At 46.8% G+C, this 27,342-nt stretch overlaps 1 protein-coding gene across 1 annotated transcript in view; it reads right to left on the reverse strand.

The window, feature by feature from the left end:
- Positions 1 to 27,342, reverse strand: part of LOC135206463 (DNA polymerase alpha catalytic subunit-like) — a 92,986-nt gene that overhangs the window by 40,978 nt on the left and 24,666 nt on the right. Inside the window, exon 2 of the mRNA XM_064237838.1 lies at positions 8,812 to 8,933. Within this exon, the coding sequence (XP_064093908.1) occupies positions 8,812 to 8,933 (122 nt within the window). The remainder of the gene's footprint in view (positions 1 to 8,811; positions 8,934 to 27,342) is intronic.

The raw sequence follows: 27,342 nt of genomic DNA on the forward strand, positions 1-27,342 counted from the left end.
CATACATACTTACCTGGCAGATATATACATAGCTAAGACTCCGTCGTCCCCGACAGAAATTCAAATTCGCGCCACTCGCTACAGTAGGTCAGGTGATCTACCGGCCTGCCCTGGCGGCAGGACTAGGAAACATTCCCGTTTTCTACTCATATATTTTCTCTTCCACCTGTCTCCTTGCGGGGAGGCTGGGTGGGCCCTAATCGTATATATCTGCCAGGTAAGTATGTATGAAACTTTATTGTATTATAACAATATCATTTTCATACAATCAACTTACCTGTCAGATATATACATAGCTGATTGGCACCCTTCGGTGGAGGGTAAGAGACAGCTACTACTGGAATAGACAGGTAAACAACATCTGTTGTAGGTATAAATAAAAACCTTGGTTCCTACCTGATAGGTGGTAGACTTCGTGGGTGTTTTGCCCCGTAGTCTGCATCACCTCAAGAAACTTTAGCGAGATATGTGATCTATGGCCAAGAATTCTTGTGGAACTGCGAAGGGGTCTTATCCACTTACTCGGCAGGAGCCTGAAAGGACTTTGTCAATGGTTGCTGATCCACTTATATGACAACACACCTTATTAAGGAGCACACAACCAATCCCGACCACCTGATCCTAACCACCATGTTAGTATTAAAAATTGCTCAGAGTTCTCCCCAAACTCTTCGCAACAACCGTAACTCAAACCAAATTGCACACGCACACAATAATTTTCCAAAAAAAAAAAAAATACTCATCTACTAAAAGATATCACAAGACGTTTCCTTACTGAACGGAAGTGACTGGCCAGCCTGTGCGGTATCTGCACTTTTTCAGCAGAAAGTTCTAGAACATATCTATTAGACTTAAGTAGTAAAAATTAAGGATTGTTGTTAGCTCCTGTACCCAGGATTGTGCCCGCAGACACAAAAGGGACCTAAGGAAAAAACATTTTTCATAGGTCACCACGCACGTCCTTCAAATAGTGAGAAGCAAAACACAGAATTACATCTCCAATATGTCGCTTCCAAGATATTCTTCAGTGACATATTTCTCTTGAAAAGAGAGAGACGTCGCCACTGCTCTCACTTCATGAGCTCTTACTCAGGAGTTTGAAAGAATCATCCGTGCAAGCCTTATGAGCGTCCGTAATTACGTTCCTGACAAAAAAGGCTAAAGCATTCTTAGACATAGGTCTTGATGGATCCTTCACCGAGCACCAAAGACCTTGTCTAGAACCTCCCAACTGTTTCTTTTTCTGTAAGTAAAACTTTAACGCTCTTACTGGGCAAAGAGACTCTCCGGTTTCCCTGCCGACGAGACCCGATAAGCCTTTTACCTCGAAGTTTCTCGGCCAGGGATTCGAAGGATTTTCATTCTTCGCCAAGAATAATTCCTTGAAGGAACAGATGGCTGAAATCTATATTGAACCCGACTTTGTCACTAAGGGCGTGCAGTTCACTAACTCTTTTCGCCGTCGCCAGTGACAAAAGAAATAAACATTTTCTCGTTATATCACGAAACGAGGCCAAATGTAGGGGTTCAAATCTCTCTGAAGACAAGAACTTAAGCACTACGTCTAGATTCCAGTTAGGGGGAGAAGTAATCTTAGACTTCTTGGTCTCAAAGACCTAATCAGATCATGTAGATCTTTATCGTTTTTCCCAAATCTAGGCCTCTATTCCTAAAGCGGCCGATAGCATACTCCTATAGCCCTTTATCGTGGCTACGGAGAGACGCGATTCTTCTCTCAAAAATAACAGAAAATCAGCGATTTATCTGTTACAGAGGTACTGGAGAAGAGGCACAAACTTCTTCGACTTACACCACCTTCTAAAAACTTCCCACTTGGATTGGTAAACCCGGATAGTGGAAGTTCTCCGGGCTCTAGCGATCGAGCTTGCTGCTTTGCTAGAAAAGCCTCTCGCTCTGACAAGTCTTTCGATAGTCGAAAGGCAGTCAGAGCGAGAGCGGGGAGGTTTTTGATGAAACCTCTCGAAGTGTGTTTGTCTGAGAAGATCCTTCCTTTGTGGAAGGGATCTGGGGAAGTCTACTATCCACTCCAGCACCTCTGGGAACCACTCTTGAGCTGGCCAAAAGGGGGCTATCAGGGTCATTCTTGTCCCTTTGAAGTCACAAACTTCCTGAGCACTTGCCCCAGAATCTTGAATGGGGAAATGCGTAAACGTCTACCTGAGACCAACCTAGCAGGAAGGCGTCTACTGCTAGAGCTCTGGGGTCTTCCACTACTGCACAGAAGACTTCCAGTCTCTTCGAGAGGAACGTGGCAAAGAGGTCGACATGAGGAGTCCCCCAAAGAGACCAGAGATTCCGGCAAACTTCTGAGTGGAGGGTCCATTCGGTATGAAGGACCTGGTTCCTCCTGCTCAGCCTGTCCGCTCTCACGTTCCTTACTCCTGAACGAACCTCGTCAATAGAGAGATGTTCCTTTGCGCTGTCCACAACAGCAGGTCTCTTGCGAGTTCGTAAAGGGCATACGAGTGAGTACCTCTTGCTTCCGAATGTATGCCAGGGCGGTTGTATTGTCCGCATTCACTTGTACTATTTTGTTGCTCACTAACGGTTTCGAAGCTCTTTAGAGCTAGGTGTACAGCAAACAGCTCTTTGCAGTTTATGTGAAAAGGACACGAAGAGCATTCCAAGTGCCTGACACCTCTCTCTTTCCCAAGGTTGCTCCCCAACCTTTTTTCGACGCGTCGGAAAACAATACAAGGTTTGGGCTCTGTATTTCCAGGGAAGTACCCTTGTTTTCCCTCAGTGGGGAGTAACACCATTCTAAATGGCGTTTCATCAGAACTGGAATGGGAAAACTGTCCGAGAGAAGTCCTGTCTTCATGTTCCACGATCTTCTGAGGAAGAACTGAAGAGGACGGAGATGAAGTCTTCCTAGAGGAAAGAACTGTTCGAGCGAGGAAAGGGTCCCTAATAGGCTCAACCATTCCCTCGCCGAAGTACGTTTCCTTCCTTAGGAAGAGAGAGACTTTTTCTAAACCTCTCGTTAGTCTCTCTTGAGAAGGAAATACTCGAAAACCCCGAGAATCCATCCGTATCCCCAGATAGACCAAGTTCTGGCTGGGGATCAGTTGGGACTTCTCGAGGTTCACGAGTAATCCTAAGGTCTTTATCAGGTTTAGTGTCACAGTCAGGTCCTCCAAACACTGTTTCTCTGACTTTGCTCTGATAAGCCAGTCGTCTAGGTACAGAGAATATAACTGATTCCTTTCAGATGAGCCATCTCGCCACATTTTTCATAAGGCTCGTGAAAACCTGAGGCGCCGTAGACAGGCCGAAACACAAGGCTCTGAATTGGAAGATCCTTCCCCCCTTCATGAAACGGAGGTACTTCTTCGACGAAGGATGGATCGGACGTGAAAATAGGCGTCCTGGAGATCCAGAGACACCATCCAATCCCCTTGGCGAAGAGCCGCAAGGACTGAAGCAGAGGTTTCCATGGAGAACTTCTGTTTCGAACAAACTTGTTCAGAGCGCTGACATCCAGAACTGGTCTCCAGCCCCCCGAGGCTTTCGCAACCAAGAAAAGAGCGATTGTTAAAACCCTGGGGAGCTTCTTTGATCCAGCACTAGTTCTATAGCTCTCTTGTCCCACATCTGATCCACCATTTGTTGAAGAGTATCTTTCAACACAGGTGGGTCCTTGTAATTGGCGGACAATTCCCGCGGAGTTGACGTCAGGGGAGGATTGTCCAGGAAAGGAATGAGGTATCCCTTCTGAAGCACAGACATCGACCAAGCGTCTGTGTCTAAGAGAGTCCAGGCTTCTGCAAATCCCCGGAGCCTGGCACCTACTGGTGTTTGGAGGAGCGCCACTTCACTTTCCCCTTTTAAAGGGACGGAACGAAGCTCTACCTCTCTTCTCGGTCGTTTTCCTTTTAGCGGTAAACTCTAGCGGGAGGGCCTCCTCGAAAGGGCCGAACAGGAGTAGACACACCTTTCTTTTCCCTCCATCACTGGTCTCTTCTTCCTGGAAGATTGCAGGAGAAGATCCTGTGTTATTTGCTTCTCCGTCAGAGATCGGGAAATACCTCACCAACTGTGAAGGTGAACAGAAAGTCAGAACCTAGGGGCGAATACAAGGCTGCTCTTTGCGAATGGGATACTGCTTTCGTCAAGAAAGCGCTAAAACCGATCTCTTCTTCAAGAGACCTGCTCCAAATAAGGAAGAAACTTCCCCTGAGCCGTCCTGTACCGCCTGTCAATACAGGACAAAATTGCAAGGAGTACGTCCGGATCTAGCCCTTCAGGGGCATGAGCCTTCTTGGACATCACCCCAAGGGACCAATCTAGGAAGTTGAAGACTTCTAGAATGTGAAAAAGTCCCTTGAGGAGATGATCCAACTCTGAAAGACCCCAAGTAATCTTCGCAGTATGAAGGCTATGTCTCCTGGATGCATCTACCAGACTGGAAAAGTCAGCTTCAGCCGAAGCTGGGAGAGTGAGACCCATATTCTCCCCAGTCTGGTACCAAAAACCCCTCTCTTGCCCGTAAGTCTAGCGAGGCATGCAAAACACTGTCCTTACTAGCTCTTTCTTGGTTAGCATCCAGCTATCCAGAGACTGAAGACTCTCTTCATAGAAATCGTCGGTCTCATCTTCAAGAAAGCCGACGACTTCAGCGTCTTAGAGCAAGAGAAAAGAGAACGAGGCGAAGGAGGAGCGGCAGGGATCAAAGCATCTCCGTATTCCTGGAAGGAGGAGAACTGTCAAAACTTTGTAGTTAGACAGCCCTTCTCTGCCGTGAGTCTCGTCCTCTGAGTCCTCTTCTAAAATCGGATCAGAAGGAGAAGCCACTTCCCGTTCCGGGTCTTCCTGTGCAAAACTCTCTCTACGGGAGACAAACTCCTAATAGGAGAGGGGCTAGGAGAGTGTATAGAGCTCCTATGCTTGGCTGGCTCCTCGTACTTGGCTGGCTCCTCGCGCTTGGCTGGCGCCTCGCGCTTGGCTGGCGCCTCGCGCTTGGCTGGCGCCTCGCGCTTGGCTGGCGCCTCACGCCTGGCTGTTGCCTCGCGCCTGGCAGGATCCTCGCGCCTGGCTGGCGCCTCGCGCCTGGCTGCCTCCTCGCGCTTGCTGGCTCGCGCGGCTCGTCGCGCCTGGCTGGCGCTCGCGCCTGGCTCGCCTCGCGCCTGGCTGACTCCTCGCGCCTGGCTGACTCTCGCGCTTGGCTGGCGCCTCGCGCTGACTGATACCTCGCGCCTCTCTAAACTCTCGCGCCTGACTGACGCCTCGCGCCTTTCTGGTGCCACATCCTTGTATGTATGATGCTGTCTGGCGCCTCGCGCTTGGCTGAATCCTCACGCCTGGTTGTTACCTCGCGCTCGGCTGAAGCTGCTGGTCTGGCAGACGTATCCCATCTGGGAATATCCTCGCGCCTGTAAAGCGTTTCTCGCTTGTCTGACGCTCTAATCCTAGAAGACGCTTCTCGTCTGTAGGAAGCCTCGCGCTTGACTGGCGCGTCGCGCTTGTCTGGCGAATCAAAATCGTCCAAAGAGTCTCTATCCGAGTAGATCTCAAACGACTCACGTCCCACAGGAGCCTCACTCCTGGCGGGAGAAGGAAGACGAGTCTTCTGGACCCGGAAGTCCTCACGTCTTTCTTTACGAGGGGGATCCTTCGAAAGGACTCCTACCAAGGCGGATAACTGTTCCTGCACCGCCAAAATGATCCTCTTGGAAGCCTCTCCTGCGTCTTCTTGAACGGGAGAGGGAGACCTCGAAGGAGTTTTGCCCACATCATGGGACGTCAAAACCCTCTTAGCCTTCTTGATGGAAGGAGGCGCTTCTTCCGAAAAGCGTTCTGGGCTAGAATCCAACACAGGATCTCTCCAGTGCCTTTTTCAGGGGGCCTGGAACAAGTCCGAATCCTTCCACCCCCTCGTTTAGGAGAGGGAGAAGCGACGAAGAGAAGCACTCTCTGAGGACGCTTTTCCTATAGCGGTCCTGAGCAGTCTGTCTATTTACAGAGCCTGCTGAAGGGACGCCTGACCGTGGGAATTCTCCACAACCTCCGTACGGCTTTCGATTTCTTTCCTCTCCTCTGCGGTTGGGAGCTTGGAAGAGGTCTAGGCCTGGAGCGTCGCAGAGACGGTCAGACGCTCCACAACACTGGGGACACTCACTTCACTATAATCACTTTCACAGTCCTTACCTTTCATGGTAGCCATTTTGGATCTCATCCTGTGAAAGAGTAGCTTTCAGTTCAGCAATTTCCGAGGCCGAATCTGAATGTAAAGCCAGTTGAGGCCCTGATACAGAATTAGAATCATAAATAAGAGAAGAGTTAGAATCATCAACCAAAGGCTCAATAGGCCTTGTACTACTACCCGCAATCTTAGATGCAGCCCTTCTGACTCTATCCCTTTCTAACTTCTTCAAGTAAGAAGTTAGAGTCTTCCATTCCTCAACATTCAACCTCACACATCATGACAGGTGTTAGAAATAGAACAATCAAAACCCTTACATTTGCGACATACAGTGTGAGGATCAACCGAAGCTTTCGGTATCCTCACCTTGCAGCCTACATTCACACACATTCTCACACAACCACTTGAATCAGACATTCTTGGAAGAAAAATCAAAAGCAAGTCAAAATCCAGTCCACACGTAGCGAATGCCAAAAACAACGATCCAGGTACGTCACCAAAAGTCCACAAAAAGATGATCAATTGTCTAGAAAAGCGAATTCCAGTCAAGATGGTGGCAGCAACGATGTTGATACCACCGGCGACAGAAAATATATGAGTAGAAAACGGGAATGGGTTTCCTAGTCCTGCCGCCCAGGGCAGGCCGGTAGATCACCTGACCTACCTGTAGCGAGTGGCGCGAAATTGAATTTCTGTCGGGGACGACGGAGTCTTAGCTATGTATATATCTGACAGGTAAGTTGATTGTATTGAAATTAAGGTAAAATGATTGAATATTACTAAAATATAAGAGTTTTAGCTTACAATTGCGTTTTTCGACCATTTCGGTAGAGTTCAAAGTTGACCAACCAAAGGTTGAAGTTTTGGCAATTATCGTTATTTATTTATGATGAAAATTCTCAAAACTGATAAAAGCTACAATCATGAGTATTTTATTGTTGTATTCTATATAAAAATGCGCACTTTTTCATATATATATTACTTCATGTAACGGCTAATTTACAATGGTACAAAAATTATGTCAAAGTGACGACGAATAATTTCCGAGATGTGTCAACAGATACGTTTTTAGTGCGGCAAGAAAGAAATTCACGCTTGCGCGCCCTGCGTAACGATTGTGAACAAAACAACACCTTGATCCGTGAACTCCCAGCATCCCCCAAGGCGCTGATTCAAAAGTTTTAGGCTGGTAGGCCTATAAGTATTTTTCCGCGAATTTTAAAAAAAAACTTTTGTAAGTAGTCGACGTAAAATACGTCCAGTCTGCGTAAGAGGGTTAACTGAGTCCGCCGTTAACTGGGAATACCTGTATAGCTATTATACATTTTTTTCTATATGTAATATGTTTGTTTGTGTGCTTACATCAAAACTGTTCTCTGACCTGTACATAACTAAAACAGCAAGTCACAAAACTAAACACAAACTATCTCCTCAACTATGTAACTGCCCTACAACTTCCAGTTCTCTGCAAGGCAAAGTGCAATAAGTTCAATTAATCCTTTACCAACAACAGAAGAACACATGGTACCATTCTACCAGCAAATCTAAAATCCTATCAAATGCTAATGAGATTGCAGATATGCATAGCATTACTAAAACTTATATATCTTGGTGGTTAACACAATATTAACTTTTAGTACAGTAATGGGACACAGCAATTACCCTTTACTGGACCGTATAACTAAAGGACCTCAGTATCAACATACATACATATCTCAACTTATGGATCAACACATTGAGGACAATGCAGATAAGCATTTTCATCATAAAAAGGTCCATTAGTGAATACAATGGTACTAGTTATTACGCTATTCAGACAAGGAACATTACTTTTAGACACTCGTTGAAGTACCTTGAGTACCACTATACAAATGTATCTCAGCTAGTATCAAAACATTATTAATTGGTAAACTAGGAAACGAACTTAAAATTTAAGTTTGAATGCTATTCAGAAAATTAAAACTGGCTGTACCGATGAGTTTGCTCAAACCTACTCTTTTCGGACAAGGCATGCAATAATTACATTATTACGTTACATATACTTTTAAACATCTCCAACACAAATATTAGGTTAGTAACAAACGCAATGTTTACATTACATCTATTAAGTTACTCACAGCATGTCTTGACGTCAGTATCAGTTCCGCAACTAATGCAACGTTTACATTATTATGCTTACTCATAACGTCTCGAACGTAAGTAATATATCAGTTTGGCAACGAGTGTAATCTTACATAATTACTTTAACCTTAAAGGGTGGTAGGTATAGTTAAACTACAATACCAGTGGTTTACCAATATGAAAAACTCGAATCACAGCATTAACCAACAAACAATAATAGATGATGTACTGAAGGCTACCCAAAATCGGCGATAATTCTTCACCAAAATCTAGTCACCGACCAGCGAGGTTTATGACACAGCTGCTGTCAAAAATCGGTGTTACTCGATTGTCGGCAGAAATAGAATGATGTGGTTTGCTAGCCTGCACTAAATCTGTGAAGCGTTACCTGTGAATTTTTTAATCTTCAAGCAGCCGAGGCAAGAAATTGTTAGCCAAGTAATTACTGGGTAAATTACTTACATAAAGAAAATCACTCATTACAAAATTTAGGACTGATATAAATTTCAAAAACATGAATTATGTACCTCATATTTGTGTTTTGTGCCTTTCAAACCTCGCAATCTTTCTAAAGCAGCCAGTCTGCCATGTTTGTCTTTACGTGTGCGTCGTGACCGAGAGGCTGCAATGCTCTCATCAGATGTTTGACCTGAAAAATTAAATTCCCTTTAAAAATAAATTTTGAGAAACATTTGTTTAGCACAGGAATTGACAGATGCAAATCATCATTCATATTATAAAGTACAGTAAAGCAAACAAATACATTCCAAACCCCAAAGGCTTCAAACAACCTGGCAAACAGCATCCAGTCACTACAGATCATCACTAATGATACACGAGTCACAGCAAAAATGGTATCTTTATAATAAAATTAGATTTTGTATATACTTACAAGTAATTACATAGCTAAAAGTTTAAAAGCACCATCATCTACTTACTTCTGAAATTCGCAGTAGCGATTTGTTTTGTTTTAAAATGATATTGTTATTGTACAATAAAGTTTCATACATACTTACCTGGCAGATATAGACTTAGCTATAGACTCCGTCGTCCCCGACAGAAATTCAAATTCGCGGCACACACTACAGGTAGGTCAGGTGATCCCGCCGCCTGCCGCTGGGTGGCAGGAATAGGGAACTATTACCAGTTTTAAGCCAGATTTTTCTCTTCCACCTGTCTCCTGAGGGGAGGTTGGGTGGGCCATACGATCGTATATATCTGCCAGGTAAGTATGTATGAAACTTATTGTACAATAACAATATCATTTTCATACATTCAACTTCCCTGTCAGATATATACTTAGCTGATTGGCACCTTTGGCGGAGGGAAAGAGACAGCTAATTACTGACCTAATAGGTAAACAACATATGTTGTAGGTAATACAAGGTTAATTAATAATACCCTAGTTTCCTACCTGTTTAGGCGGAAGATTTCTTAGCTGTTGCTGAGAAGTCTGCTTCGCCTCAAAAGCTTCAGCGAGGTGTGCCCTACGGCTGAGAAACTCTTGAAAAAGGACTGTCAATGGGGTGGGTCTTATCCACTTACTCAACAGAACATAATGGCAATTGTCACTGGAGTCTTATTCACTTACATGGACAATTATAACCTATGCCTCTTGGCATATAAAAGGAGTAAAATACTGATCCCGATCACCCGATCTAACCGTGGATTAGTAAATATGATTGAAAGGCGTTATCCCCAAACACCTTTCAAACAACCTAAAAACTCAACACCAATAATTTTAAAATCACAATATATAAAATATAAGGACAAAAATTAATATTAAGGATCAGTCTTCTCTCCTTTCCCCAGCACTGTATCCGCTGATACGTAAGGTCTAGAGAGAAGCTTTTCTCATATGTCACTCTCACATCTTTCAAGTAATGTGAGCGAACACTGAGTTACATCTCCAATACGTGGCCGCTAAGATGTTCTTCATTGACATGTTCTTGTTGAACGACAATGATATAGCGACTGCACTACTTCGTGTGCTTTTTACCCTTAAGGTCTTATATGCCTCACTATCACAGCTCATGTGGGCTTCCGTTATGATGTTCCTAACAAAAAATGCTAAGGTATTCTTTGACATAGCTCTTCTAGGTCTTTAACTGCACACCATAACTCTGATTGCAACCCTGCAACTGCTTTCTTCTTCTGCAGGTAAATTTCAAAGTTCTCACAGGACATAAAGTTCTTTCCATTTCATTCCCAACTAATTGAGAAGGCCTTTACTTCAAAAGTCCTAGGCCAAGGTCTCGAGGGGTTTTCATTTTTTGCTAGAAATAAAGGTTTATAGGACAATAGCCCGAATCCTTCTTAAAACCCACTCTAGAGTCAAGCGCTTGCAGCTCACTCACTCTTTTCGCAGTGGCGAGAGCTATTAAGAAAATGCATTTTCTAGTCAAGTCCCGGAAAGTAGCTTATCGGGAGGTTCAAATCTCTCCGACATAAGGTATTTGAGAACCACATCCAGATTCCAACTAGGGGCGAGAGAAGTTCTTAATTTCTTAGTTTACAAATGATCTAATCAAATCATGCAGATCTTTGTTATTCTCTATGTTCAGGCCCCTATTCCTGAACACAGCTGATAACATGCTCTTATAACCTTTAATGGTTGACACTGCAGATGAGATTCTTCTCGTAAAAACAAAAGAAAATCAGCAATTTCGGTCACAGAGGTATCGGAGGACGACAGCTTCTTCGCCTTACACCATCTACGGAAAACTTCCCACTTCCGATTGGTATATCCGCATGGTTGAGGACCTTCTTGCTCCAGCAATTGCTTTTGCCGCTTAGCGAGAAAAGCCTCTCGCTCTGACCAATCTTTCGATAGTCGAAAGGCAGTCAGAGCGAGAGCGTGGATATTTTTTGTGATACCTCTCGAAGTGGGGTTGTCTGAGCAGATCTGTCCTTTCGGGAAGAGATCTGGGGAAGTCACTATCCATTCCTGTACCTCTGTGAACCATTCTCTTGCAGGCCAATAAGGAGCGATCAATGTCATAACCTCATTCCCTCCGAGGACACGAACTTTCTCATTACTTCCCCCAGCATCTTGAATGGGGGAAAACACATACGCGTCTATGCCCTCCCAATCCATGAGCATGGCATCTATGGATAGGGCTCTGGGATCGTCCCCAGCGAGCAAAAGTTCTCCATCCTCCTGGATAGGAATGTTGCAAACAGGTCCACTTGCAGCTTCCCCCAAAGAGACCATAGTTGCTGGCAGACTTGTGAATGAAGGGTCCACTCTGTTGGAAGGACTGGTTTTTCCTGCTCAGTCTGTCTGCTCGTTATATTCTTCCCTTCCTTGAACGAACTCTCGTCATGGGATCGAATCCCTCTTTCTTCCGTCCATATCAACAGATCCCTTGCTAGTTGGTAAAGGGAGAAAGAGTGTGTTCCCCCTTGTTTTCTTATATAAGCCCAGAGCCGTGGTGTTGTCCGAGTTGACTTGGACCACCACGCCGCTGACTTCGTTCTCGAAAAAACTGCAGCTGCTAGTGCACTGCTAAGAGTTCCTTTGCATTTATGTGCCAGGCCTTCTGTTCTTCTGTCCAACTGCCTGACACTTCCTTCGTCCCTAGTGTTGCTCCCCACCCTCTGTCCGAAGCGTCTGAGAATAACACAGGTGAGGGTTATGAAGGGCCAAGGACACCCTCGTTTCTTCTCAGTGGTCCAACCACCATCGTAAGTGGTTTTTGATACCTCTCTCCTATAGGAAAAGGTATCCAAAAGATCTCCTTTTCTTCTGTTCCAACTCCTTCTGAGATGGAACTGCAAGGGTCTCAAATTCAGTCTCCCTAGAGAGATGAACTGCTCCAGCGAGGAAAGAGTGCCAGAAGACTGAGCCATTCCCTCGCTGAGCTTCGTTCTTTCTCTAGGAAAGGGACCGAGATTTCTCCAACCCTTCGAGATTCTTTCCTGGGATGGATACGCTCGGAAAACCCCGAGAATCCATCCGAATCCCCAGATAGACGATAGTCTGACTGGGGATTGTGTGAGACTTCTCGAGGTTTACGAGCAATCCGAGAGATCTGGTCAATTGAAGAGCTATCTCCAAGTCCTCCAAGCACTTTTGTCTTGTCTGCGCTCTTATAAGCCAATCGTCTAGGTAAAGAGATATCCTCACCCCTTCAGATGTAGCCATCTTGCTACGTTTCTCATCAACGCTGTAAACACCTCAGGAGCCATCGAGAGGCCGAAACACAAAGCTCTGAACTGATAAATCCTTCCCTGCACCATGAATCGAAGATATTTCTTCGACGAATGATGCAGGGGGACGTGAAAGTATGCATCTTGCAGGTCGAGGGAGACCATCCAGTCAACTGGACGGAGAGCAGAGAGAACCGAGTTGGATGTCTCCATGGAGAACTTTGTCTTCTCCACGAAGCGATTCAATGCACTCACGTCCAGTACAGGCCTCCAACCCCCCCCGAGGCTTTCGGCACCAAAAATAGGCAATTGTAAAAACCTCGGGAGTGCGGATCCTGTACTACCTCGATGGCCTCCTTCTCCAACATTTGCTGCACCAGTCCAAGAAGGATCTCTCTCTTTACAGGGCCTTTGTATCTCGTGACAGCTCCCTCGGAGTCGTCGTCAATGGAGGTCTGTTCTTGAAGGGGATGAGGTATCCTTCCTCAGCACTTGCAGGACCAAGAATCTGCTTTCATTGCAGCCCATGCTTCCGAGAATCCCAGAAGTCTGGCCCCTACTGGTGATTGGAGGACTGGAATCTCATTTTGCGTTCTTCTTTGGAACTCTAATGGAGATCTTCTCTTTTCTCTCCTCCTCTCTTCCTTGGGGCTCGGCCTAGGCTTCTTAGCAGAATGTACAGGCAAATCCTGTGTTGCCTTCCTCAGTAGAGTATGGGAAAATGTCCTTTACCAACTGAGAAGGAAACAGCTGTTTAGACAGAGGGGCGTATAAAAGAGAAGCCCTCTGTACTGGAGAGACTGCTTTGGTAAGAAAAGAACCAAAGACAGCCCTCTTCTTTAACACTCCTGTCCCGAACAAGGATGCCACTTCAGCCGATCCGTCCTGCACTGCCTTGTCCATGCACGCCAAAACAATATGCAGACTTCTGGTTCCAAAAAAATAAAACTGAGGGTCTTGAGTCTTGTTGGCCAAAGCCCCAAGGGACCAATCTAGGAAGTTAAAAACTTCCAAGACATGGAATATTCCCTTGAGGAGATGGTCCATTTCAGACATTGTCCAGCTTGTTTTGGCCGATGGAAGTGCATGCCTCCTTGCCGAATCCACCAAGGTCGAGAAGTCCGCTTCAGCAGATGAGGGAAGAGAAAGTCCCATAGATTCTCCTGTGCTATACCAAATCCTCTCTTCCCTGATAGCTGGAAGGAGGACAGGTAAACACAGTCTTCCCCGCCTCCTCCTTGGTTTTAAGCCAATTCGACCGACTGCAAAGCCCTCTTCATTGAAATGGTCGGTTGCATCTTCAAGAAAGAGGAAGACTTCGCAGCCTTCGTACTCGAAAATAAAGACCGAAAGAGAAGGAGGGCAGCAGGACTCAGAGACTCTCCAAATTCTTTTAACAAGAGGGCTGCTAGTATCTTATAATCAGAAAGACCGCCTACCCCCCTTGTTTTACTTCAGAGTCCGAAACATCCTCTAATTCCGGTTGAGTTTTATTCGGAGAAGAGTGTGCGACCGGAGGACTCCTCTCTCGGGAATGCACAGGGCTTGCAGCAATACCGGCTGCAACCTGACAAGGGCTACGGTCGCTTGTGCGACATCTTGAGTCCCTGCCAGGAGAAGGCCTGATGTTGTTCTTTTAACCCAATAAGGCCCTCCTGACAAGGACGACGGTCGCCTGTGCGACAACTTTCGTCCTTACCAGGAGAAGTCCTTAAATGTCGTTCCTTCCCTTTTTTCATGATCAATTCCTTCCCGACAGGGGCTACGATCACCTGTGCGACACCTAGAGGCCTGTCAGGGGAAAATTGATCTTGAGAAAAATCCCAAAGAGGAGCCTCCAAGTCCGCTTCAAACTCCGATAACTCATCCAAATTGTATTCTGGATTGTACAAATCCTGCACCTGCTTTCAGGCGCTCTAGACGCTTTATGTCTTGTTTCAGCCGCTTCAGGCTTTGCAGGCGGCCTTGCGCCTCCATATGGACGCATTCAGGCTCTTCAGGCGCTTTGCTTCTTCAAATTTCAGGCGCCTCAGGCTCCCTAGGCTCTTTGCTTTTCCTTTGAGGCGTTCTAGGCTCTCCAGGCGCTCTAGGCTCTCCAGGAGTTAAAATATTTCCTTTTAGCCACTCAGGCTTTTACAGGCGCTTTTGTTGCCTCATTTTCTTTTACTTGAAGAGCTTTACGCCCTCATTTCAGGCGCTCCAGACTCTTTTCGCCTCGCCAAAAGAGTTCCAAGGATCTTCAGTTACTTTGCGCCTCCCTTCAGGCGCTTTTATTCGGCTCTTTGCGCTTCCTTTCAGGAGTCCGCTGATTTCGGGAGTTCCAATTTTACTCCTCGAAACGGACATCTCATGTGCTTTCTTTCTAGTAGGAAGTTCCCTATACACATCTTGTCGCCTTGACGGCGTTTTGGCGCTTGACAGTAGCCTGACGTCTGGCTGGCGCCAGGCTTCTGGCAGGCGCCTCGTCAGAGCTCTCAGATAGTTCTAAAGGACGGATCTTTTGATAGAGGGAGAAATTAAGTTTTTTATTGTAAACTAATATTGTAATACCTCCCTACCTGAACACCTGAACTAGCCCTGGTCACTTACCAGCCCGAACCATCATTTATTAAAAATTTACCAAATCTTTGGTTAAAATAAACGATCAGTGTTGCCCAATCTCCTGGCAAACACCCTCATTACCTAGTTACCAGCCCACCGCTAGTAGCCCTGCCTCACGGGCCGGTCACACCTGCCACTCACGGTCAATCATAACTCAATAACTCTGTAGAGAGGGAGGAGGGTGGTAATCATTCAGGTGTTCAGGTAGGTATTACAATATTAGTTTTACAATAAAAACTTCATATTGCAATACAACCCCCTGAACACCTGAACTAGCCCGATTAAACAACATTAATTTGGAGGTGGGGAATCAAATCTGCCGGCCCCTCCACTGTACTAGTTGTCAGTCAATATAATTGAGTACGCGAGTCAGTCCTCAAGTTCATTTGTCACTCGTCCAAGCTAATCTCCCATGTGTGGCCTTCTAGGCCTGCCATATGTGGAGGGAAAAACTCCCTGCACCTCTACCCTAAGGTCAAAACTCATTGAGTGCGGAAGGGATACAAACCTGTTTCCTCTCAGCTGGCTCATGTGCCTCACCTCCGAGTAGAGGAAAAACTGAAGACCTCCCATGTGCTCTCGGCTCAGTATGGCGGGAATCCTGAAGCCTCCCATGTGGCTCTGGCCCCTCCATGATGGAGGGAATCTGAAGACATCTCCCTATGTGGCTCTCGGCTCTCCTATGTATGGAGGTTAACTGAAGACCTCCCATGTGGCCTTAGGCCTCTCATGTACGGAGGAGACAACCATGTCCATCGGGTGCGTCTGCGACGGTGTCGTCGATCGTAGTGATGTCCTCTTGTATGTTTGTACCTGCCTGTCTGTACTCGCCTGGTTGGCACTTGAAAGAATACCCTCAGATAGACCTAGACATGTTCTTTCCTATCTGTCCTAATACTTAAAATCCTCTTGTGATATATCATATCATGAATACCTTATTACATATTCCTAATAGTCGCTCCCTACTCTAATACTAACTCAGACAGCAAGATTGTTGGGTTTAAAAATAGAATTTAGGCCAAAGGGCGAGTATTGGGACCTATGAGGTCAGTCAGCGCTGAAGGGAAATTGAGAAAGTTTGAAAAGGATGTGAAAGGAAAGAAAAACCTCTGTTGCAACATGAGTCCAGTGTTAGGAGAGGTCGGAAAATAGGATGATGAGAATATGAAATCAGAAAAGTGAGAGAGAGAGAGAGAGAGAGAGAGAGAGAGAGAGAGAGAGAGAGAGAGAAGCAGAACGAGAGAGAGAGAGAGAGAGAGAGAGGAGAGAGAGAGAAATTACGATCGTCTAATATCTCCACCTCCGCAAATTGCAGCAAGTTTAAAAGGGTATTATCTTAACGATAATACTCGTATAACTCCGTACAGCTATGAAACAACCGAACGAGAACTTGTTGCTAATGCGATCGACTCCTTATAACAACATCACTTTATTGTATTGATCAGCGTGTGACAGTAATCGAATCCGATAGCAACATCCGTTATTGTATTCATCCGCGTGGGACGGTAATTACTGTATTCATGTTATAAATGCAGCTGAAGCTAATAAGGCAAAATTACGTTCATCAGCAACCTGGACTGAAGTCCCGAGCTTTTGTATGAATTCCAACGCAGCCGTGGTAAAAGAAACTAATAGCATGAAAGAGCTAATTACTGTTGTTTTCACACAGACAAAGGATTAATAAACGTATATAAAGTGTAAGGTTCGTAATACCCTATGAAAACGAGTGAAAAACGAACAACGGAATCCTAAATTTAACGCCATCTAATCTACCCGAGGAAAAACTAGCTTCCAAATGAGACGTATCAGTCAAATTTTGGTCTTAAATTACATCGTAAGACGAACAGTATGACTTCGTTACATAAGTTAAGTATCCCGAATATTCATTAATATGCCTAACTAAGGACAAAAAAACATTAGCCGAGACCAAGTGATATGGTTGAATCTGAAGCCAAGGAGAAAAAAAAAAATAGACTAGCCGCATCCTTGTCTGATCTAAACCACACCTCCTTACCATAGTGCTGTTTGAACGACAAGCTAGTGTAATTGTAATTTAATTGAAAAGTAATAAAATAATAATATTTAAAGGTAATTAAATTAACTTTATTAGGCCTAATATTAATTTCAATTGTCATTGTAATTTGATAATACGACTGGTAATAATTTGTAACTGTAATTGACATAAGCTCAATGTAAATACTGACGGCAATAGTCTGTTAAACGTATGAAGACGTCATACATACAAATCCTTATATCTGACATCTGATTATATGCCCCTAAGATAGATACCTCATTGACTATATTAAATGTCACATAGTTGAAGACACGTCTCCTTTAAGACGTTTGTACAAACTTGGCATAAGTGAGAGTGTTTGTTACGTTAGTCATTTTAGTCAATCGGATGAGAATGAGATGGATACGGCGACGCAAACCCGTATCGTCATCCGCTGATCCAGCGTGAATGACTGCCGAGTTTAGTGTTTATTACTATGCCAATATGATGATACACATAATACAATTATTAATGCTTTAGTCGGACAGAATCCGATTCTTCATTCTGTTCGATTACATTCATATTAATTATCCTCAGATCGGATTCTCCGTTCGTTTTCAATTACACTGTATTGAATTATCCGAAGTCAAGAATGCCTTAAGCCTACAGCGTTAGCCAATATAAAATAACTACCGATATGTTGTACAGCAAATACTTTAGGTTAGGCTAGGCTACTAAAATATGCATACGATATATCATCGTGAACACTAGGCTAACCGTAGTTAATTTTATTCGATTTCTCTTCATACTGAATATCGTAAGTCAATATGCATTGAACGGAGAATAGTTGATATTAACAATTATCGTATCGTATACGTACAGGAAAGTAACCTTAAAGACGAAGGAGCATATCTGAAAGACCAACCCTGGCCTAAAAGCTTCTGATGCAAGGAACTCGAAGCAGGAAAAAGCCTAAAGATGCTCTAAGGACACTGTGCCTCTAAAAACTACTACTTTTAATAGAAAACAGACCCGAAGAAGCCTGCACTTCTCTTCCTAAACGAAACACTATGTAGCCTATATCCCTACTCGTCTATATCTGACCTAAGTTTTTATCATCCTGACTTATTTAACATCGAGGAAGGGGAATCTGCTGCACACACTGCCTGCTCCGCGCCAGGGGGGACGGCGGATCCTGCCCTGTGGGCTTGCGGATCCCCATAAAACCCCCATCCCCACCACCGGTTAGGGCTGATTCTGGAACAGGCGGTTAGTGATTCGTGGAAACATGCAAGGGGAGCTTGGACAAGAAAAAAACGTATAGTAATTTCAGTATCCCTGCTATTGCTCGATCATCCACCATAATCTTGACATAACAAAATCGGCTAAAACAAAAGAGATTGTCATCGAGGGAGGGGGGGAATCTGTGCCAACAACGTACCTGTCTCCGCGCCCAGGGGGGACGGCGGATCCTGCCCTGTGGGCTGCGGATCCCCATAACCCCCAGCACCGGTTAGGGCGATTCTGGAACAGGCAGGGGAGCTGGAAAAAAACGATTAGTAATTTCAGTATCCCTATTGCTCGATCTATCCTCACATAATCTTGACATAAAATCGGTAACAGAGATGTCATACTCGATGTCAGCGTACTCTCAGTCTTTTAAAGAGCACTGTCTCTAAGTCTTTATCTTGATCTACGTTAGTCTCTTCCTGCCTACAGTTACTTCTTAATACGAGACCTTTCCTATGTTTGAGATAACCCTAACATCTGGTCCAAAGACCACTCCTGACATTCCAAACATCTGGTCTTTACATTATATTGAACAGGCCTACAATTTACGCATAAGGAATGACTATCGTGTCATAGGGTACTCATCCTTTTCTTGCATTGTGGCAAAGACGATACGTTGTTGAACTTCCGCTCGTCGTTTTCTGTGATGTCGTGGCCCGGAGGATGCAGCAGTCGTTGTCGTAGCCTGTGTTGTTTACTTCCTTTGCAGAATCAATGTCTAATGACAAGGTATTAAGAGCAATCCAACCGTAATCCAAAGGGATGCGTAATTCGTCACCAAAATCAATCAAATCAAAGGTGCAAATGAAGGCCTCCGGCAAGACCAAAAAGGAGTTCGCTGTGGATACATCTGTACTCCACTCGCGAACGATAAGTGATTGATGTGAGAGGGCAGTGTGACCGGCCCGTGAGGCAGGGCTACTAGCGGTGGGCTGGTAACTAGGTAACGAGGGTGGTTTGCCAGAGATTGGCAACACTGATCGTTTATTTTAACCAAAGATTTGGTAAATTTTTAATAAATGGATGGTTCGGGCTGGTAAGTGACCAGGGCTAGTTTCAGGTGTTCAGGGGGTGTATTGCAATATCTATCCTTCCTTCTAGGCTGATCAGATTTAAGAACTCCTACTAGGGAAGATATCTGTTTCTGCATATCCTCTAACATCTTTGTAGCTACGTCCTCTCTTTCCAACCTCCGATGCAGGAGAAGAAGCTTCTGAATATACATTCTTCTTCCTCTTTTCCGGAGGATATTCATCCGGGAAATTCTTCAGGGCTTGAGTCAAATGAAGGAGACTTCCAAGTTCTCTTCGAAGGGTCTCGACAATCTATCTGAACTCCATCCTTTTTTAGATGAGGAATCAGACGAAGAAAAACACTGTTTCAGGACGTCTTTCCAACGACTATCCTTGGCAGCCCGGGAAGTAACTACAGGATCTGCCGAGGGGACGCCTGACTTGTGGGGATTCTCTGAAACCTCCCTGCGGCTTTCGACATTTCTTCTCCACTGGTCTTGGGAGCTTGAAAGAGGTCTAGGCCTGGGAGCGAGACAGAGCCGATCAGACGCACCCTCCACTCACTGGGAACACTTTCACTGCACTTACCTTCCAGTTCTTTAATTTTTTGTTCATATGTTTAAGCGAAGCTTTCAGACTCGCAATTTCAGATGTTGAGCTTGCCGAGTCCGATAATCGAGAAGGTAAAGCTGTATGGGAGGAAACAATAGGGTTATCAATAGGCAATAGTCCGCTAACTGGCTCGTTAGAGACGACCTACTTACACTCTTGGAAGAGGCTCTAGCCCTATCTCTCTCCAACTTTCTTAGGTAGGAATTAGCAACTTCCATTCCTCCTCACTCAAATTCTTGCACTCATCACATGTATTCAATTGAGAGCATACATTCCCTCTACAATTTTTACAAGTGGTGTGAGGATCCACCGAAGCTTTCGGCAGTCTCACAAAACAATTCTCATTCACACACACTCTGAACGAAATCGACACGTCAGACATTATGAGAAATTCCAAAGCCAAATCCAAAAAACAGTCCACAATACGTCACCAAATAGCAGTCCAAAAGATCAACGGCGTAATGAAATTCAAAATTCAAGTCAGGAGGAACTAGCAACGATGTTACTAGTACCGCGACAGAGAAAAATCTGGCTTAAAACGGTAATAGTTCCTATTCCTGCCAACCCGCGGCAGGCGGCGGGATCACCTGACCTACCTGTAGTGTGTGCCGCGAAATTTCGAATTTCTGCTGTCGGGGGACGACGGAGTCTATAGCTAAGTATATATCTGACAGGGAAGTTGAATGTATGAAAAGTGTAAGTAATGGCCCTGCCCACTTTTGGGATAGAGGAACAAACTGAGCAGTGAGAGCCAATTTGTTTATGTAAATGTCCATGTGTGGGGAGGCAGGCAGGCTCCCATTCTGTAATTACTTGGTAAGTATATACAAAAAATGACAATTTGTCGAAAATTGCATTTTTCCTAACTATACAAACCTGAGTCCTTTAACAATAGGAAGTAGCTAGCGGCAGCTGGAACGGTCGTAAGCTTCGAACAAGGGGAGAACGGTAGTTAACTGCTTGTCCGACAGTCTGGGAGGTAAACAAATCACTTTTGCTTTTGGCCCATGCAAAATACGCAGAGTGATGGGGTGGCATGAGGAGGGACTATATGTAAAGGACCTCAGGTTTGTATAGTTAGGAAAATGCAATTTCGACAAATTGTCATTTGTTCGATACGTAATACAAACCATCGTCCTTTAACAATAGGAAGACTCACTTCTTGGTGGGAGGGAATCTGAGTCTTTTGATGAACAGACTGGTGTTCGTCCATCCCTGGAATGCCTCCCTGGTCATAAGAGCGAGGGAGGGATCCAAGCCTCTGTCCGATTGATCGGGGTGTGCACCGCAGGATCAATGGTCAGACCTCTGGGCCGAGTACTAAGAGAGAGGCAAGCGTATCTCTTCGTACCAGCAAGCAAGAACTTGTTCCTGTTTGCAAGAGGCAACATAAAGTATGGGGTTTGTCTCAAGCTGGCATCCACTTCCTCCCCCTTGTTGGAGGAAGTGGTGGATATACGCTCCTATCCCTAGTGAAAGGGATAGGATGGGGCTCTGTTGAGTAGCTCACCTGCATCTTGTCCTTATCCAGCAGGGTGACGACCGTGTCCCTCTAACCACAGGTAGAGGGGAAGAAAAAGATGGAAGAGGAGCCAGTCACACTCTCATTCACTCATCCATTCTTACGGTACATCACCAGGACTCGATGCTGTTCAGCCTGCGAGGGTCTGGGTTCGCTACACAACGTGTTGAGCAGCCACCACGGGTCCCAAGGAAAAAGATCCAAGGACCTGTGGGCAATATCCCGAAGGTAGAAGGAAGGGCATGTGGTCTGGTTGGACCAAATCCCTGCCTTCAGTACCTGCGCCACGGAGAAGTTCTTGCGGACAAGGCAGCATCTCCTTCGCATCGAAGGCGGTGAAGTCCATTAGGGAGGGGATTGTGAACGACTCGAACCAATCGTCAGGGACCGAAGGGTTCTGAGTCTTCGCTACGAAGTTCGGTACGAAATCGAGCGTCACGGATCCCCATCCCCTGGATGCTTGACTTCGCAGGAGAAGTCATGCAGTTCCTCAGAGGAAAAGAAGGAAATAGTCGCATGACCTATCCCTCTTCTCTACTTCGGTGATGTCCAGTACCCATACTGGTCTGTCCGTTTGCCACAAAGTCTCTCGCATCCCCTCCTATCCCCCATGCAGCGAAGTTCTCGGTAGTGGATAGGACACCGACACTCCATGGTGGGTGTCGATGGTATGGGTACTGTGACAAGCTATTAAAACGAAGTAATGATTGCTCTGTAACAAACCGAACTAAGTCAACAGCGTAGTTCGTAACTGACTCGGGCGCTCTGACAGCTGCCGACTGACTAGCGTTCGGTAGGAGGCAAGTTGTCCAAGCATCCGAGTAAGTCACGTGACCTTCGCCTTTAAAGGGTTATGCCGAGAGACCAAACAAATAATGTATTTGTTTGTCACCAATGCCGGACAGCGAGTGATGATTCTCTTAAGGCATGTGCCCAACAGGCGAAAGTCAATTGCCTTCTAGAGACCGAGGGTCTCTGAAGGCAAAACATCTCATGGTTGTTGAATCTCAGCTAAGGAAGAAACAACACTATGTACCGTTGAAGACGAAGGTAGATATTGAATGCAACCTACGTCTTTACAGACGAATCGAGAGAAGGATTCTCAAGATTCATAACCTGTGACTTACAAATGACTGAAAACGCTAACCGCTATTTCATTGCTGTCCGGTGAGAAGTCGTAGTTGCAATGAAAGCGGGGCGTTCTTCAGTAATGAAAACACAGGGGAAAGCCGCCTGAAGAACTGCTTCTCATGGGCTGAACATTTGGAAGTAGAGCTGTCAGGTCAGAGTAGGCGATGTCTTCTGACACATCTTGTAATTCGGGTTAACAATGAACAATTGTACACCTACGAATACGAGATATTTTGAAGACAAACTCAGATGTCTGCAAAATAATTCGCATTATCGCAGTGCGATGCAGCGGGAGACTTGTACAGACTTCTGTTACCGTGCGGTAAACAGAAAGATGAAAGAGTCCAAGAGATATCTCTGTTGAAAATTCTCGCAATGTCGAAGGTGATGGAATCTAGCGTCACAGCAGTAGATGGTCCTTCATTATGCGAGAAACCCCGTTAATCAGAGACCTAAGTCCATGATTGTTGGGCAGAGATACGGTTCGGTAGTCAATCAAAGCAGGGAGAGAGAGACATAACTGACCGTGCATCTCGAGGCCCAGCTGATACTGAGCTGCTATCAGGCAGTTCAATACGCAGTAGTTGAGCCTGAGCTCTCGCTGACTCGTCATCCTGAGTTGCCAGGTAATCCATTATTCCACGAAGGAATGCGTTCGGCTAGAACTACCGAGCATTAAAAGATATGCTCGAGCAATTATATTTAGGCGAAACGAATTTCGGTAAATATAAAGTTGAAATGGTGTTGTCGTGACAAAACCATAAGTATATAAAATTGAAACTGAAAACTCCTGGGAGTTGCAGGCAACCCCAAGTTGCAGTTCAATTAGAATACTTCTCTTCTAAGTCGCAATCCGTAGATTAACTAGGATATGCGCCTACCCCTCGGACAATTCAACTGCTTAGTAGAATCATGTCGCGAGGTTAATATACGTAGTATATTTGTAGGATTCCGAACAACGATCTCCATCCTAAATTCTTTCCTTCAAGAAAACAAAATAGGATTGGAGATCGACCACCTTCGATCTCTATCAAAGAGAGTGAAGGAGAAGTCTTCCTCGAAGGAAAGCTTCAATGGTGAACAGAATACTAAGACGATAGTTCAAGCCAAACTGGATATTCCCATCCGATCTTCTCTATTCCAGGTTGGTCGCCTACTGTGAGATAGTTTCTTTCCGCAGCAGTCTTCTTCCCAATGCTAGAAATTCCAGGAATTCGAGCATAGGCGAGGTTCCCGATTATCGTGTAACATATCGGGGATTCTCGTCTTGCTCACTTTGGACCGTGGTCTCGCCTAAGTGTTTTGGAGATCGTAAAAAACTCGAACACTCTGAATGCGCTAGAAATTCTGTAGAATTCTAAGCAGTCTGCGAAACCCCCACCGAATTCGTCAAACGATATCGGCTGGTGGTCCTCTCGATTCCCGTAGAAATCGAGAATGGGGCAGGATCCCTCCTCAACGACCGAGGGGCTTACGTCAGGTAGGACCCGAAGGTCCCCCCGGTAGCGCAGTCCCCAACGTGGGATTCTACAGAGAAATCTCTGTAGGATCCCTCCCCTTTCCTCGTAGCCGTAAGGAGAGAGGGAATGGGGGAGGAATTGGATACTCGCTCGCCTTCCCAGTGGAACTAGCAGTTGGAGAAGAGTAGGAGCAGCCATCGCCGCCTCTCAGAGTCTGGAAAACGTATCGTCAGGAAAACGTTTTCCCGCGGAGGGTTACGAACTCTCACTGTAGGTAAGGGTCTGCCGCCACCCGTGAACGTCGTCTGGGTGGGGCTGATCGACACCTGACAGGAGAGAGCCGATACCATCCTCCGACTCATTCCAGTCCTCGTCGAGGTGGAAACCTCTCAGGAGGACCGAAGGAGTTATTTAAATACGGTGTCCGAAGACACGTAGAAACGCCGCTGTCGCAGTGAGAGGAGGTGGAAGTAGCTTGATCGACCGGCCAGAACTGAGAGACCTTCTTGTCCGGAGACAGAGACTGGAATTCAGACAGAATCGGCAAGCTCCGCTCGCATCAGACCCACCGTCGGTTTGGGTTCCCTCTCGGCCCCAAAACGACTCGAGCAGAGACGTGGGCTCTGCTGGTGGTGGGAGCGGCAATCCTTCCGCAAGGTCATTATGCTGACGAATCAGCTTAATGACTTCTGCAAAATTCCTCTGTATCTCGGGGAGTAACCGCGTCTTGCGGAGTAGGACCGTCCAGTCCCTCCAGCAAGAACAGATCCCGGGATACTCCTCCTTCAGAAGGGGGAACAGCGGCAGACCCCTGACGGTCGCCTCCAGCTACTTGCGCGTATGTCCTGGTCGGCCCTAGAACCGTGCCTGGTCCATACGGCGTCATAGCGGGATCGCGAGCGGCGCACCTCTCGCGATCACTCATAGGTACCCCTCGCTCCTCCCGGTGTAGCCCGAGGAGGTTGAAGGTACAGGAGAGGCAGACCTGACGCTCCCCCCTAGCTCGCTGGCAGGACCAGCGTGCTTGGAGGGCTGCTGCTGATCGTCAACCCGCGGTGGCGATCGAGCAGCAGGCCTAGCCTTGCCGCTCGCCTGGGGCGAGAGGCTCGGCTGAGAACGTCGACGCTGATCTCTAGCGTCAGGCGAGCTGTTGCTGGTTACCGTCTCCGCCCGGTCCCGATGGGAGCGGCGGTCAGGTGACCTGCTAGGCTCGCTGTCGCGGTGAGACCGGCGAGCGTCCTCTCGTCGCGTCGAGCCGCTGGTACCAGCCGTGGCTGGTACCGACGGCCAGCGGGGACCCCTTCCTCGCCTCAACCCGTGGCTGGTCGGAGACCGTCACATCAACCCGAGCAGCCAGCTGGTCGCTGCACGAGAGCGTCCACGCCATGGCCTGGCGAGAGTCGTCTGCACGACTCTCGCCAGTCTTCTGCTCCGCGCTTCGGTCTTGACGGCGAGCGAGCTCGGGGCGTCAAGACTTTGGCTGGACGGTCTCCCGCGCGGGAGACCGTCCACTCGGTACTTCTCGCGAACGAGAAGCCGAGGCGGATCCTGGTTTAGCGGCAGAACCGCTAGAACCAGGCGAGGAAGTGCCAGCCGAAGCTGGTACTCCTCTGGTCCCCGTCTTCTTCTCCTTGGTAGAAGAAGAGACGGGCCCTGTTCCCTTCCCGAGGGAGCAGGAGGACCAGCAGAAGAGCTCCCCGAATCGCCGGAGCGAGACGGGCCCTTAGAAGGTCCCGAAGGAGTCTTCTTAGGGGGGAAAACCCGGGTTACCAGCTGGTCGCTGCAAGAGCGCCGCTGGCCTGGCGAGAGTCACCTGAGCGGCTCTCACCAGCCTTCTGCTCCGTGCCGCGTCTTGGTGCCGAGCGAACTCTGGCGCCGAAACTTGGCTGCACGGTCTCCCGAGGGAGAACGTACACTCGGGATCTCTCGCGAACGAGAGACCGAGCCGGAACCTGGCGTAGTGGCATCGCCGCTAGCACCAGGCGAGGAAGTACCAGAGCTAACGATGAAGATGAAGATGACAGCTTCCTCTTCTTCCTCTTCCTCGTCAGCTCACGCAGGACAGTCGTCAGGTCCTCCATCCAGCCGAAGCCGGGGCTATTGCCGAAGCAACACGGCCCGACTGCACCTGTCCGGAAGGACCTGGGACTGGGGAAGACACACCGTGGGCAGGACAGCATGGACAGGCTCAGGAACCAGGAGCGACAGAACAGCAACCGCTCAGGAGCGGCAGGAACAGCGGCAGCGGTAGACCCAGAAGGACAGCCAAGCCAACAGCGGGAATCACATCAGCGGCAGGCCCAGCGATCGCCTCGTAGAATCATCGCAGCCAGCGGAACCTGGTTATTGGCGGCCAGTCCAGGGGCGAGCTGCTGGAACAGCGAAGTCTGGGGCAGGCAACACGAAGAAAACAGCCGGCGGCGGCAACCCCCTTCGGTACGGCGGCGGCCCTAGTAGCGGCAGACGGCGTCACCGACACAGCAGTGGGGAGTGTAGACCAGGAGGGGGAGACAGCATAAGCGGCCGTGGTAGTAGTGGAGACCGCCCCAGACCTCGCTAGACGCTGCAGCAGCCCGTGGATGCTAGGCACGCCCTGCCGCCGCGGTGGTCCATACCTGTCCAAGGTCGTCTCCCACGGATGTAGCACCTGCGGTAGCATAGATAGATTAGTAAGAGGGGTTCCCTCACGCACGGGGGGAAGACATGCCCCACCCCGAACGCAAGGAAGACCCCAAATACAAAATACAACGAAGAAGCTGAGCGGGGGGCAGGAAGGAAGACGAAGAATCGGATACCAAGGGAGTCGCGGGAGAGCTTTCCGACGACTTCCTGGCAGACCTTCGCTTCCCCTACCCCCGCACAGCAGTGAAAAGTAATATGAAATGAAACAGAATACTGCCCTTGCCATTCACTTCATAGAACTTAAAGGGGGAAAAAGATCAATTCCCGGTAAGAACGGAAACTTGATCCAAATATATGATGCTATCATAAAATAATATATGAAAAAATGAAACAGAATACTGCACTTGCGATTTCACTTTCACAAAAAATAATCGTAAGGATCAATTCCCGGGTAAGAGCGAAAAATGATCCAAATTAAATTTATGCAAATAAATAAATGAAAATGAAAAGAATACTGCATTGCGAATCCACTTTCATTGCATTTTATCATACAAAATAAAAGGCTCGTGCCGAGCGCAATCACGCTCTCGGTAACGAACGCACAGGGCAAAAATATAATGAAAAAAAGTACTTACATTTTTCAATTACACACTTTCGCCCAA

This window comes from Macrobrachium nipponense, chromosome 31, assembly GCF_015104395.2.
Source record: "Macrobrachium nipponense isolate FS-2020 chromosome 31, ASM1510439v2, whole genome shotgun sequence".
Classification (NCBI taxonomy): domain Eukaryota; kingdom Metazoa; phylum Arthropoda; class Malacostraca; order Decapoda; family Palaemonidae; genus Macrobrachium; species Macrobrachium nipponense.